This window comes from Cervus elaphus, chromosome 29 (genome assembly GCF_910594005.1).
Source record: "Cervus elaphus chromosome 29, mCerEla1.1, whole genome shotgun sequence".
NCBI classification, from domain to species: Eukaryota; Metazoa; Chordata; class Mammalia; order Artiodactyla; family Cervidae; genus Cervus; species Cervus elaphus.
In genome coordinates, this window is record NC_057843.1 from 24644985 (window position 1) to 24658941 (window position 13957).

Consider the following 13957-nt stretch of genomic DNA (forward strand, 5'->3'; position numbering starts at 1 on the left):
AAACATACTCTTTTTTGATTACCTGTACCAGGATTCTTGGTCTTTGAGGTGAAGGAAAAGGGATGTTTTGCATAAAATGTGAAATGTGCCTAGAAAAAAATTTTGAAATAAAGACAATTACTTTTCTAAAATACTTCATGGATTTTAACAGATCTTAAATATAATTGATCATCCCGGATTTGACAAAGCCACTTACCTAAAACTTAATAAACAAAAGTCAATGTGCCATTAGAAGTCAGAAAAGACGTGATTTTAAAAAGACAGTGACTCCACATCTATTTTTCTGGTTCTCAAAACATTTCCATGACAAAGAGAATTACAAATTGAAGGGAAAACATGTAGAGGTCAGTCAACACTAAAATCAAAACCTTACTTTAGTATTAAAGAAAGTGAAAGTGAAGTCGCTCAGTCCTGTCCAACTCTTTTCGACCCCACGGATTGTAGCCTACCAGGCTTCTCTGTCCATGGGATTTTCCCGGTAAGAATACTGGAGTAGGTTGCCATTTCCTTCTCCAGGGGATCTGCCCAACCCAGGGATCAAACCTGGGTCTCCCACATTGTAGGCAGACGCTTTTACCATCTGAGCCACCAGGGAAGTCTCAATTACCTCACCCTTAATTTCTACATCAGTTTAGAGATGTTTTAACTTGAAATGGTCATTTGGATTGGCTGGGGTATGTGTGCATCAACAGCTATTTTTCTCTTGGTTATTTGAGAATAAGCATGAAGAACACACACAATGCAACGTGTATGTTTCTTCCTTAGCTGAATTCTCAGAAAGAATTCTCACATTTTTATGTGATGATTCTCACCACCACTCCTTAGTTCTAAATTCGAAGTCATGGATTCTGTGAAGAAGCGAGCAAGTAAAAAGCAGGATGACTGTGATTCTCCTTCCCTTTCAACTCTTTATGCTTAAAGTTAAGTAAACAATGAAATGTACATATATACATCCAATTTTTCCATCAGACACCCTTCAAATCATTATACATACTTCTCAATGGGAAGAGGATGTGGTCCAGACACAGAAAGTTTGTAGATAAACATGAGAAATTTTCTAAAAGCTTCAAAAAAAGGCCAGTGCGAGAGTAAACAAATGCATTTGTTCGAATTGATGGATTTAGAGACCATTTTCCTCTCCACAGGTGTCAACAGGCCCAGCTGCATAAGCTGTTTTTCTGTTAGAAGTTCTCGAGAATAAGGCTCATAAAACTGGATTGCAGCTCCATATACCTACAGAGTAAAAGAATTTCATAATAAAATTTGAGTGTTTTTTAAAACTTAATTTCTCTCCTCTATTCCAAAAGAACTATTTTCTTAGAGTACATATGACAGATAAAATGAAAAAAAAAATCTCAAGCACTGCTGATGGGAATATAAAATGGTTGCAGCTATGGTGGAAAACAGTTGGCAGCTCCTCCAAAAGTTAAACAATTACCATATGATTCACCTACGTATATACCCAAAACAATCGAAAGCAGGGACTGAAACAAATATTTGTACACCAATGTTCATAGCAGCATTATTCACAATAACCAAAAAAATGGAAACCACCCAAACGTCCACCAACAAATGAACAGATACACAAAACGTGGTACAGTCGTCCTTCAGTATTCAAGGGTGGTTGATTCCAGAACCCCCCGCGGATACCAAGATCCATGAATGCTCAAGTTCCTTATATAAAATGTACGAGTAGTACAATCAGCCCTCCAGATCCACAGGTTTGGCATCCACAGATACAGCGGGCTGACTGTATATACACTCACATACAGTCATATACTCGTATTATTCACCCCTAACAGGAATCAAATTCTGAAAAATACTGCAACACAGACAAACCTTGACAACATTATGCTAAGTGAAACAAGCCAGACACAGGAAAACAAATATTATATGATTCCGTTTATATATGCTACCTAGAATAGACAAACTGGTAGAGACAGAGAGTAGAAGAGAGGGACATACGGTAGGATTAGAAGCAGCTTCTGTTTCAAGTGATGAAAAGGTTCTGAAAACGGATAAGTGACACTTTTATAAGTCTTATAACTGAAAACAGATAAATGACACTTTTATAAATCTTCTAACACTATATATGTGTGTGTATGTATATACATGTGTATATATATCATATGTATGTCTGTGTGAATTATATTTACCCTTGAATTTACAAATACAAACACTACTCTTGGATACAATTATTTCAAAGTCATCTCAAGGGTTTTTAACAAGCAATATAACAAAAGCATCTCAAAGAGGCTCTGTTGTTCTCTCCTAGTCAAGGTATATTCGGTAACTCAAGTGTTTGAAGATCTTTAAAAATTCACTTATATTTACTGCTTTCAAAGTGAGAAACTACAAATGATTATTAAGCTAGAGAGTTAGCTTACTTGTAAGCAATCCAGTCAATACAGTATTGGCCTTCATTCACTGAGAATTTTACTATGTTCCAGACACTGCTGGACACTTAACCTTAGTTAATCATCTTACAGTGGTTGAAAACATGAAGGTTGCTCATGGACACAGATGCATTTTTGTTTGCTTCACAAAAGTCAGCCTCTGTCAGTCACACTCTTCAATAAAACTGAGTATTCTATCAAATATCCTATGAAAGGTTTCAATTTTTAAATTTCCACTAGATCTGTAGCTTTATTTACTTTTTATTTCCTAATTTTTTTGCCATTTCTTTTTTATTTTAAATGATTATTCTTTGTCATTATTACTGTTTATACATGTTTTGAGTTTTTGGAACCTACAAATGCACATGTGCTTTGGAGAATACATACATACATTCATCTCTCCTGGGATACGCTCAGGTGTATAACTGTTGGGCCACAGAGTTATCTCTTATCCTGTTGACAACGTAGAGGTTGTTTAAATATTCTGAATACAAGACCCTCGTGGAACACATACTGTATCACATTACTTTCTCCTTTTCCACCTTTTTTTTTCCTTTTTCACCTTCTTAATGGTACCTTTGAATGAACAGCTGTCCTTAACTTCAATAAGGTCCTATTATTCACCTTTTCTTTCATGGCTAGTGCTATGTCTTTCCTTTCTGGATATTTTCTGTCTTTGGTATTCCATGGTTTTATTATAACATGAAATAAGTGGTTCTATATATATGTTTTTTTTTTCTCTCCTTAAGATTCAGAGTACATCTTTAACCTGAAAACTCAATTTTTCATCAACCCTGGAAAACTTTCAACCAACCATTAGCTCTTAAAATGCTGCCTGTACTCTTTCTAATCTCTCCTTCTGGATTATTAAGTATCTATTGGTCTTTTTGATTCTATTCTCTACATTTTTAAATTCCTTTTATGTTTTCCTGTGCCACATTCGAGGTAACTTATTTTCCACTTCATTAATTCTTCCTTCATGCATGACTTACCTGCTGTTTAGGCCACTGATTAAATTTTTAGTTTTAAGGAACATATTTTTCATTTCTAGACACTTCTTTTTCCAACCTGTCTATTCAGTTTTCAAAATATCATGTTCTTTCTTTGATGTGTTGAGCTTCTCTCTTAGGTCTTAAATATTTCGACTATATATTCAATTTACAATATCTTTGATATTATCTATCATTTCAATATCTTAAAGGTATAATCTAGGTCTGTGTCTTATTGATTCTTCCTATGGTACCTATGTCTTCTATCTTTTACTAGAAACTCATCTTGAGTCCTGGGTGTTGGCTGTATCTCTCCGGAGACTTTATATTTGCTCCTAAGAACACTCAAGTGGTATCAGTATCCTGATTCCAATTTTCATGTTGACTTCTCACTTTGGGCATTAGAGTACAAAATTTAAATAAAAAATGTATTGTGTCTGAATAGGATCCTAACATTCAATGAGACATCTCATATTAAACAGTCTGTGGATTAAAAACATGGGCAAAACTGGTTTAATAAAAGGAAAACATGTACCTTTTCAGCAGAAGAAGCTGTGAGAACAAAAGTTGAGAAAACTGGTAGTGGGTATTTGCTTTGGGGATCCCAACATTCAATAGTAGCTCCCATCGGAAGGCAGAAGAGAGGGACACATTCTGAGAGTGGAAATGACTCATAGTCCTCTTCTGGATATCTAAAAATTAAACCTTTTGGAGAAAGAAGATAATGATAATTTATTTATCCATTGATTCCTTATTTTATTTATTCTTTTTATTTTTCATTCTTTGGCTGCACTGCACAACTTGTGGGATCACAGTTCCCGGGTCAGCGAGTCAACCCAGGCCCACAGCAGTGCAAGTGCAGAGTCCTAACCACTGCACTACCAGGCAACGCAACAATCTTTTTTAAACTGTTACTTTTAAGTAGTTATTAATATGTAAAACATACTAATAAGACATTTTAATAGCAAATTTTATATGTGAAATATTTATGTGTGAAATTTCAAGATCAACTTTTCTCTTGCCATATCAGAAATGAGAATAACAAATTTAACATTTATTTTTACTCATGGACTTAGAGTTCACTATAACACTAAAATGTATTAAATATACTAGTTAAAACTCTATTTAACAGAACCATTAATTTATTTCTCCTGCATAGTGCCAACATCTTAGAGAATGCAAGAAACATTCAGGGAAATTTACCAACTATTTCAGTTAGCCTCCTATTAAAAAAAAAATAAACTCAGTGAAGGGACAGTATAGCTAAGGCAGCAGAAATTATCTTAGCCCCTAAACTTATTTTGAATGAGCAGCAGTGTAAAATGAATGCAAGATGAAAAGTAAATGAGATAGAAACTCTTGTGACTAAGTACAAAGTATGAGAGATCAAGGAAGCAGGAGGAGGGGGGCACTCTCAGAAGCCAAACAAAGCCTCCTCAGAATAAAACAGCTACATGACATCTCTAATATCTCTAATACACAGACACTTCTAGGTTAAACATTTGAAAATCAGTAGCTGAATTTTAAGTCCAAATTCAGTCTCCAAAACTCTTTATTCTAATATGTATGTCTTATATCAAATGCCTAAACAGTTTCACAAAATTTGTTTCTATAAGTTAATTCTGTAAGTTTAAGTGACACTTAACACCTCAAAAAAATTTTTTTAAGGAAACCGCATATAATCAACACACTACAGCAATATTAACAGCATTACATTTTAAAGTGATACTGAAATTTATAACTGTCAGTTGCTGCCTTTATTTTCATATTATAAATTAAATGGTTTGATTCATTAATATGGATGTCTTTATGAGGACAATTAAGATTTCTCATATATGGATCTGCCTGACTTCCCTGAAGTAAAACCTTACTCCAAAAATTGTGCATGACAAAAAGTAATGACACTGCTTCTGTTCACCAAGAAGTATTCCAGTATCTCTTCTATTTACAGCTGGAGCATACCTGTATTTTCAGTTTTTATCCCACCATACCAGTGGGATGAAGAGGTCACACTTAAATCTTTACAGCCCTTGACACTTTACTGTGCAGTAAGAATGTGACGATAGATTTCTCAAACACTTCATGGCAGAAAAGGTTCTCAGGCCCTCCTCTCTTCCATATAGCTGATTCTTTGCAACAAGGGAAAAAGGAAGCAAGTCCACCTCTCATGGCAAGTAACATGTGGTTTCAAATCAGACACACAGAAATAAGAGAAGGAGATATATAAGAAGCAAAGATGCAGTTTGACACCTTTCTGATTGTCAAAATATAAAAAGGTCAGAGAGTACGCATTTTCCACTCAACTATTAAATCTATTAGAGTAGACTAACAGTTTGAATGTTTATTCCACAAATGCTTGTTTGGAATAAAATTTTCTGTTCAATTAATAGTGTATTTTTGTTGGTAAGGGGTAATATGAATATATCCTGTAGTATGAACTTAAGAAAACTTAATGTCTTTACATGCTAAAGTTATAATTAACTCAATTTATGAATAGATCAGTTCCACAAACTGTATAAGGGAGCAAACACTGTCTCTTCTAACCAAATGTTAGTGTGTAACAATTCCTATAGAAATAGAAACCTTTTTTTTTTCCCAAATTTACTTACCAGCTTTATATGCTATAGCATTAGAAGCAGGCACAGACTTCTTATAACACAGAAACACACTGGAACCCCACTGTAAAATATAAGTTAGGTTTTAAAAAGACAAAAGAAAAGAAAATAAATAAATAAATAAAAGACAAAAGAGTGAAAATCAATTGATTTTGTCGAATGTCTTCTAAAGATTTTGATTATTTCTTCAGGGAAGTCTATTTAAAACATGTTTATCAAAAAAAAAAAAAAACATGTTTATCAAGCAGACTATATAGTATACAATATAACAAAGCATAAAATGGAAAACACTAAAAGAAAAGGAGTAATAAAAAAACATTGCCACAAAAATTAAACTGATGTGAGGTCTGTTTCAAAAAGTTCAGAACTCTGTAATCATGCAAAGGCTGCCTCTATTTGAAAGAAACAGCACAAAATGGAGGGGATGCTGAGCCCAAACTAGGGAAGACTGGGGCCACTAGAGGCTATGAAGTCATTATCTCCAGAGTCAAACTGGTCTTGACAAACAGCCTTGGGTGCATCGGTCAGCTCTGACTATGTCATTTAGGCTTTCAGTCTGATTTAAAATATTTTTCAAAATAAACATAACTCAACATAAACACAACTCAAAAGAAACATAACTTTAGGGTCATAAAAAAACTATAAATCCAATGCATACGTTGTATTTTTCTTTTTCACTATAACCCTTTTAAAATAAGGATGAAAACTACAATATCTAAGATAATTAAATAAATATATGCAGTATCTCAACCCAGTCTCCCTGAAGTTGTCCTTGCAGACAACACTGAAACCCAAAAGCTAGTAAAATCTGTACATTAATGTGATGTATTAGCACATACCAAGGGAAAAAAAAAAATCCCTTACTTTAGGTATCTATTTTCTGGATGAAATTATTCTAAAACATCAGATAGCTAAGGATTTTTTAAGTTACAATGAACCATGAAAATCAGAAGGCTAAATTTTTTTTTTTAAATCATGACAATATAAACTGAGAGTAAATAATGAACCAAATGATAAAGAGGAATCCAAAAAATTTTTCTTAATTTTCATATGAAATTTCAGAAATGAAATTTTATTCTTACCATTCCACAATTTAAGTTTTTATCAACTTTGCAGAAAGTATGGGGAGGGGTTTCTCCCTTACTGGTTACAATGACACAGATGTCAGTTACAGCCAAAGAATTCTGGGGCCGAATTAAAGGAGCCCTTCGATAAGTGATAAAGATTCTTTGTGAAGTAGTTGAACTATTGTTGACATTGGCACAGCGACCATAGGGTGTGGCTTGGATCACTTCACATCCTGGGATAAGCCTTTCTTTCCCATCATATAAAACTCTGTATGGGAGGGAAGAAAAAAAATTGACAAGTAAACTTATGTCAGGTTAACACTAGTTTTTTCTCCTTGATAACAAAATACATTTTTTTTTTTTTTGGTCTCACCTGTTGTTTCCCAAAACTTAATTACATACCAAAACTAAAATTATTACTTTGGGAATTATAAATCTCTTAACTACTATTTTTTAACAGTTAGAACACAATTTCAGAAGTGTAAATAGGATCAAACAATTTTTTTTTAATTGATTATAAGAAACATGAAATAAAAGACAGGCAATACTCCAACCATCCTCAGGTCAGTTCTTAGAAGTTTTATCTAATATTCAGATGTTTTCACAAAACTTACTTTCAAAATTCTCCTAAAAATTTTCCCTTTAAAAATTCCTCGACTGAAACTATAAAACACTGCTTAAAGAAATTACACATGAGCTAATAAATAAAAAGGGCTTTCCCTGATGGCTCAGCAGTACAGAGCCTGCAATGCAGGAAACGCAGGTTCAATCCCTGGGTTGGGATGATCCCCTGGAGTAGGAAATGGCAACCCAAACGTTATCCCATGGTCATGGAAAAGATGACTTAGTATTGGTTAGATATCAACTTTCTGCAAACATATCTACAGGGTCAACACAATTATGATCTAAATCCTAGCTGCTGCTGCCTGCTCTTCTTAAATGAGTTCAGGGCTTCACAAACCCTGATCACATAACCTAACTAGCTCCTTAAAAATATACTTTCACTATAGCTTTTTGTTCTTTTATGTTTAGTAAACTTACCTGATAAGTACAAACAGAAATGAAATCACATTTCAGGCTCTAATGCCTTCATTTCAATATTCTTTTGAAAGGAAATAATCTAATGACTCAGTACAATGCAGAGAAATTCAGTAAGGATGGACAGAAGTACATACTTAGTACACTTGATCTTCAAGTAACAAATAACAGAACCATCAAGGATTTTAAAATTTCTATTCCTGTGCACCTTAAATAAATTTTATTCCCTTCACTACAGCAAAAGAAAGTCACCATACCCAATGTCAGTAAGGGGTGGTTTCTCTCTTCCTCTCTTGTAACAGAGAAACAGTTCTGGGCTTTTCAGACTTCCATAGTTCAAGTTTGCCTGGAGACCGGATGGAGTGACTTCAACACAGGTGTAACCTTCAGGTACTGTTTCCCCAGATGATTTGTTAATAACTGCAATGTCTGTAATTGGAGCTTTAGGTCCAGTTGACTTAGTATCTAAACGATTTATTTCTTGATCCAGAAGAGTAGATGTATCAGTGAGACCTGCCACAACAAAGTAGTCCACCACTCTGGGCCCTTTGTTTTCTATCATGGCTGCTACTAGATATCCTGGGAGAGAGAGACAGAGAGAAAAAAAAATACATCGATTAAATGAAATGCCTTACCCTAATTCACTAAATTAAAATATTCCTGAGTTAACAATAATTAACCAGCATACTTCCCAGTTGGATTTACAAACTGTTGTCATTCTGTAGAAGAAGCTTGTTATGATAGCATTTCATCAATTTTTACCTCCTACAAAGTAGAAGTTTACAGCACGAATTCATCTGTAAGACAACTATGATTCTATCATATGCCTAAGGCCCTGTTAAGGATAATCAAACTATCGGAAGAGGGCCATGGTGCTTTCCTTTCAGCAAAATGCATACACACACACATGAACAAAATGCATACTATTTTAAAAAAATCATTCTAAGTTACAGAATTCTTAGAGCTAAACTTTACATTTAAACAAATGAATTGAGTTCTTCATGAATTATTCAAGATCTAATAGGAAAAAAATAAAGATACTAATAATAAATAAAACTGGGCGCCCCTGGTGGCTCAGTGGTAAAGAACCCTCCTGCAATGCAAGAGACACAGGTTCTATCCCTGCGTGGGGAAGATTCCATGGAAAAGGAAATGGCAACCCACTCCAGTGTTTTTGCCTGGGAAATCTCATGGACAGAGCCATGAGAGTCACAAAGAGTTGGACAGGACTTAGCAACTAAACAACAACAAAAGGCAATAAAAATAATTAAACCAGTCTCTTAATTCAATCAGGAATATGCCCGTACAGTTAAAAAACTTTGAGTAAACACCGGGTAAACTAAGAGTGTTTAAGGGTCAAAACTAAGTGTGTTTAGGGGTCATTAACTATTTCATATATAAATACCAGATACAGCATAAAAAAAAATAACCAAAAAAGACAAAATTATATAAAACACATATTAAAGGACACTTAGGTAATATATGGTAGAAATCTAGAGAACATGAATGCTGAGTCAAGATTTCTATTATCTTTAAACTCAGCAACACTAAAAATAAAGTTAAGCTTCTGAAATCTTAAATATTTCTATGGATTTTATGTGTTTCTTAAAAAAACTTTATTAAGGTATAATTTACATATAATAAAATGTACATATTTAAAGTGCACAATTTGGTAAGTTTTCACAAATGTATACACCCATGAAACCATATCACAAATCAAGATAGAGAATACATTCATTGACATCCAAAATACTCTTGTACCCCTTCATCATCCCTCCCTCCCCAGACAATGAGTGACCTGCTTTGTGTCATTATAGATTACTTTCTAGAACTGATATACCTCAAACCACACAGTGTATTCTTTTTTGGTCTGGATTCTTTCACTCATTTATGTAATTATTGTGAGATTCATCCATGTTACTATTTATATCAACAGTTCATTCCTTTTTATTGCTGAGCAGTATTCCCCTGGCAGGCTACAGTCTGTGGGGTCGAAAAGTGTCAGACACGGCTTACCGACTAAACAATTAACAACAATTCCATGTCCGAATATACCACAAGATGTTTATCCATTCACCTACATTAATAAACATATGGGCTATTTTCAGCTTGGAGCTATTATTTATATAAAGAAAGCTTACATGAATATCCATGTACAAGCCTAACAGACATACACTTTCATTTATCTTAGTCAAATTCTAAGATGGAATGAATGGATCACCTGGTAGGTATATGCAATTCTAAAAAAGTGCCAAAAAGTTTTCTAGAATGATTATATCATTTTACATTCCTATCATCAGTATTTGAGAGTTCCAGTCGTTCCACATCCTTTCCAACACTTTAGAAGGTCAGTCTTTTAAATTTAGACTACATTCTATTATGCCTATAGTGATACTTAGCTATAGATGTAATTTGCAAAGTGGAAACAGTGTCAGACTTTATTTTTGGGGGCTCCAAAATCACTGCAGACAGTGACTGCAGCCATGAAATTAAAAGACGCTTACTCCTTGGAAGGAAAGTTATGACCAACCTAGACAGCATATTAAAAAGCAGAGATGTTACTTTGCCAACAAAGGTCCGTCTAGTCAAGGCTATGGTTTTTCCAGTGGTCATGTATGGATGTGAGATTTGGACTGTGAAGAAAGATGAGTGCCGATAAATTGATGCCTTTGAACTGTGGTGTTGGAGAAGACTCTTGAGAGTCCCTTGGACTGCAATGAGATCCAACCAGTCCATCCTAAAGGAGATCAGTCCTTGGGTGTTCATTGGAAGGACTGATGCTGAAGCTGAAACTCCAATCCTTTGGCCACCTCATGCGAAGAGCTGACTCATTGGAAAAGACCCTGAGGCTGGGAGGGATTGGGGGCAGGAGGAAAAGGGACGACAGAGGATGAGATGGCTGGATGGCATCATCGACTCGATGGACATGAGTTTGAGTAAACTCCGGGAGTTTGTGATGGACAGGGAGGCCTGGGGTGCTGCGATTCATGGGGTCACAAAGAGTGGGACACGACTGAGTGACTGAACTGAACTGAATAACTGGTGATGTCGACAACCTTTTCATGTGCTTATTCTCCATCCATATATTATCCTTTTCATGTATTATTGGATTCTACTTGCTAAAATTTTGTTTGAAAGTTTACATATGTTAATGAGGGATATAGTTCTTTTTTTCCCCCCTTATACTATCTTTAACTGATTTTGATATCAAGATAATGTGATAGTACTGATGTTGAAGTTGAAACTCCAATATTTTGGCCACCTGATGCGAAAAGCTGACTCATTTCAAAAGACTCTAAAGCTGGGAAAGATTGAGGGCAGGAGGCTGCTGCTGCTAAGTCACGTCAATTGTGTCCAACTCTGTGTGACCCCACAGTCGGCAGCCCACCAGGCTCCCGTCTCTGGGATTTTCCAGGCAAGAATACTGGACTGGCTTGTCATTTCCTTCTCCAGTGCATGAAAGTGAAAAGTGAAAGTGAACTCGCTCAGTCGAGTCCGACTCTTCACGACCCCCATGGACTGTAGCCTACCAGGCTCCTCCATCCATGGAATTTCCCAGGCAAGAGTACTGGAGTGGGTTGCCATTGCCTTCTCCAGAGGGCAGGAGGAGAAGGGGACAACAGAAGATGGGATGGTTGGATGGCATCACTGATTCAATGGACATGAGTTTGGGTAAACTCCCGAGTTGGTGATAGACAGGGAGGCCTGGCATGCTGAAGTCCATGGGGTCACAAGAGTCGGACACGACTGAGCGACTGAACTGAACTGAACTGAATGTGATAGTCTCACAGAATGACTTGGGGAAACTCTCTCCTTCAGTTTTCAAGAATTTTTATAGAATTGTTGTTAATTTTTTCCAACATCCAGGTCTAGAGTTTACTTTGAGAGTATATCGTAAACTATAAATCCATTTTTTTTTAACATGTAGGGCAATTCAGGTTACCTATTTCTTCTTGAGTAAACTTTCATATTCTGTAGTTTCAGAGTTTGTATCAGTCTTAGTCCATTCAGGTTGCTATACCAGAATATCATAGGTTGGGTGATTTACAAACAACAAAAAATTTATTTCTTGAAGCTGGGAAATTCAAGATCAAGGCACTGGCAGATTCAGTGTCTAGTAATGGCTGGCTTCCTAGGTCACAGAAGGCTGTCTTTTCACTGTAACCTCTCAGGGTGGAAAGGAGCAGAGTCTTCCTGGAGTCTCTTTGAGAAAGACACTAAAACCACTGATGAGGGTTGCATCCACAAGACCAAAACACCTCCCAAAGCCCTACTTCCATATACCACCACATTGGGGGTTACATTTTAACGTAAGAATTGGGGGGACTTCCCAGTGATCCAGTGGTTAAGGATTTGCCTTCCAATGCAAGGGACGCACGTTCAATTCCTGGTCCAGGAACTAAGATCCTACAAGCCGCGGGACAGCGGAGAATCAGGCCGCAAGCAAGACCCAAAGCAGCCAAAAATTAAAATAAATAAATGAATAAATGAAGAAGTGGGAGAGGGCATATGGCCAGGAATTTGTCCATTTCATCTATGTTGTGTAATTTACTTGTATAAAGTTTTTCATAATATCCCCTTATTCTTTTAGTCATCTGTAGAATATGTAGTGATGTCACATTTCTCATTTATGATATCAATCAAGTCTGTGCCTTCTTTTTATCCTGATCAGTCTGGCTAGAAAACTGTCAATTTTATTGATCTTCTCTAAGAACCAGCTTTCAGTTTCACTGGTTTTTCTCTTTCTTGCTTGTCTATTTCATTGGCTTCTATTTTGAACTTTATAATTTTCTTTCCTCTGTTTATGTAGAATTTAATTTGCTCTATTTCTAGTTTCTTAAGGTCAGAGCTGAGGTCACTGAGATCTTTCTTTTCTAATGTATGAATTCAGAGCTAAAATGTTCCTCTCCATTATCGTCTTCGTGGCATCTCATGAACTCAGTTATGTCTTCTTCTTAATCAGTTGAACATATTTTAAAATTTCTCTTTCTTAAAGTATTTTCTTTAACCAGTGGGCTACATAATGTTTTTCAGTTTCCAAATTTTGTACCTGGAAATTTTCCAAGAATCTTTCGGTTACCAATTTCTAACTTAAATATACTATGCTTGGAGGATATACTACATATGACTTACAGTCTTTTATCTTTATTGAGATTAGTTTTACAGCTAAGAATATAGTCTCTGATAAATACAATGTACATTTTAGTGGAATGTATGTTCTATTTTTGCTGGAGAGAGGCCAAGAAGGTTATTAGTATTATTCAAATCTATATATCCTTGCTAATTTTCTGCCCACTTGTTTAATTATTAACAGAGTGTTACTGAAATCTGACTATAATTATACATCTGTTGATGTCTCTCCTTTTAGTTCTATCAGTTTTTGCTTCATGTAATTTAAAGCTCTGCAGACATAACTATCTAGAATTACCATGTCCTTTTGATGAACTGACCCCTTTATCATTATGAAATGCTTTATCTCCGGTAAAAATTAGTCTGTATTAACAAAAACTTTTGAAAAATATTAAAATATTTATTAAAACTTAGGCGATATACGGTTAAATAATTAGACTTCATTTTCCAACTATAGTCAAGATACCCTTTCAGAATCAATTTCTTTTCACCTTACTATTTAGAATGGCATACATTTTAATAAATAAATACTCTTAATATCAACAAAATATTATTAACTTCAATTTACAAGACTAAATGTAATTTACAAAATTCCTGTCACTGAAATAAAAAGATTTTTTAAAGTTTCAAAAATATCTGTGTTCCCTGGCATTCCAAACCATAGAGAATGAAAAATGAACATTGTTTAAACCACAATGAAAGTAATGCATTATCAAAGTTAT

At 35.1% G+C, this 13957-nt stretch overlaps 1 protein-coding gene across 3 annotated transcripts in view; it reads right to left on the minus strand.

The window, feature by feature from the left end:
* DENND4C (DENN domain containing 4C) overlaps positions 1-13957 on the minus strand; it is a 108425-nt gene that overhangs the window by 72015 nt on the left and 22453 nt on the right. For 2 of the 3 annotated variants that reach the window (XM_043890706.1, XM_043890705.1), the window contains exons 2-7: positions 8363-8684; positions 7083-7335; positions 5995-6064; positions 3921-4090; positions 995-1233; positions 23-89 (exon numbers count right to left, since the gene is read on the minus strand). In XM_043890706.1, the coding sequence (XP_043746641.1) occupies positions 23-89; positions 995-1233; positions 3921-4090; positions 5995-6064; positions 7083-7335; positions 8363-8667 (1104 nt within the window). In that variant the 5' untranslated portion in view covers positions 8668-8684. Of the gene's footprint in view, positions 1-22; positions 90-994; positions 1234-3920; positions 4091-5347; positions 5962-5994; positions 6065-7082; positions 7336-8362; positions 8685-13957 lie in introns of those variants that run through there. The other variant, XM_043890707.1, reaches the window with a different exon arrangement.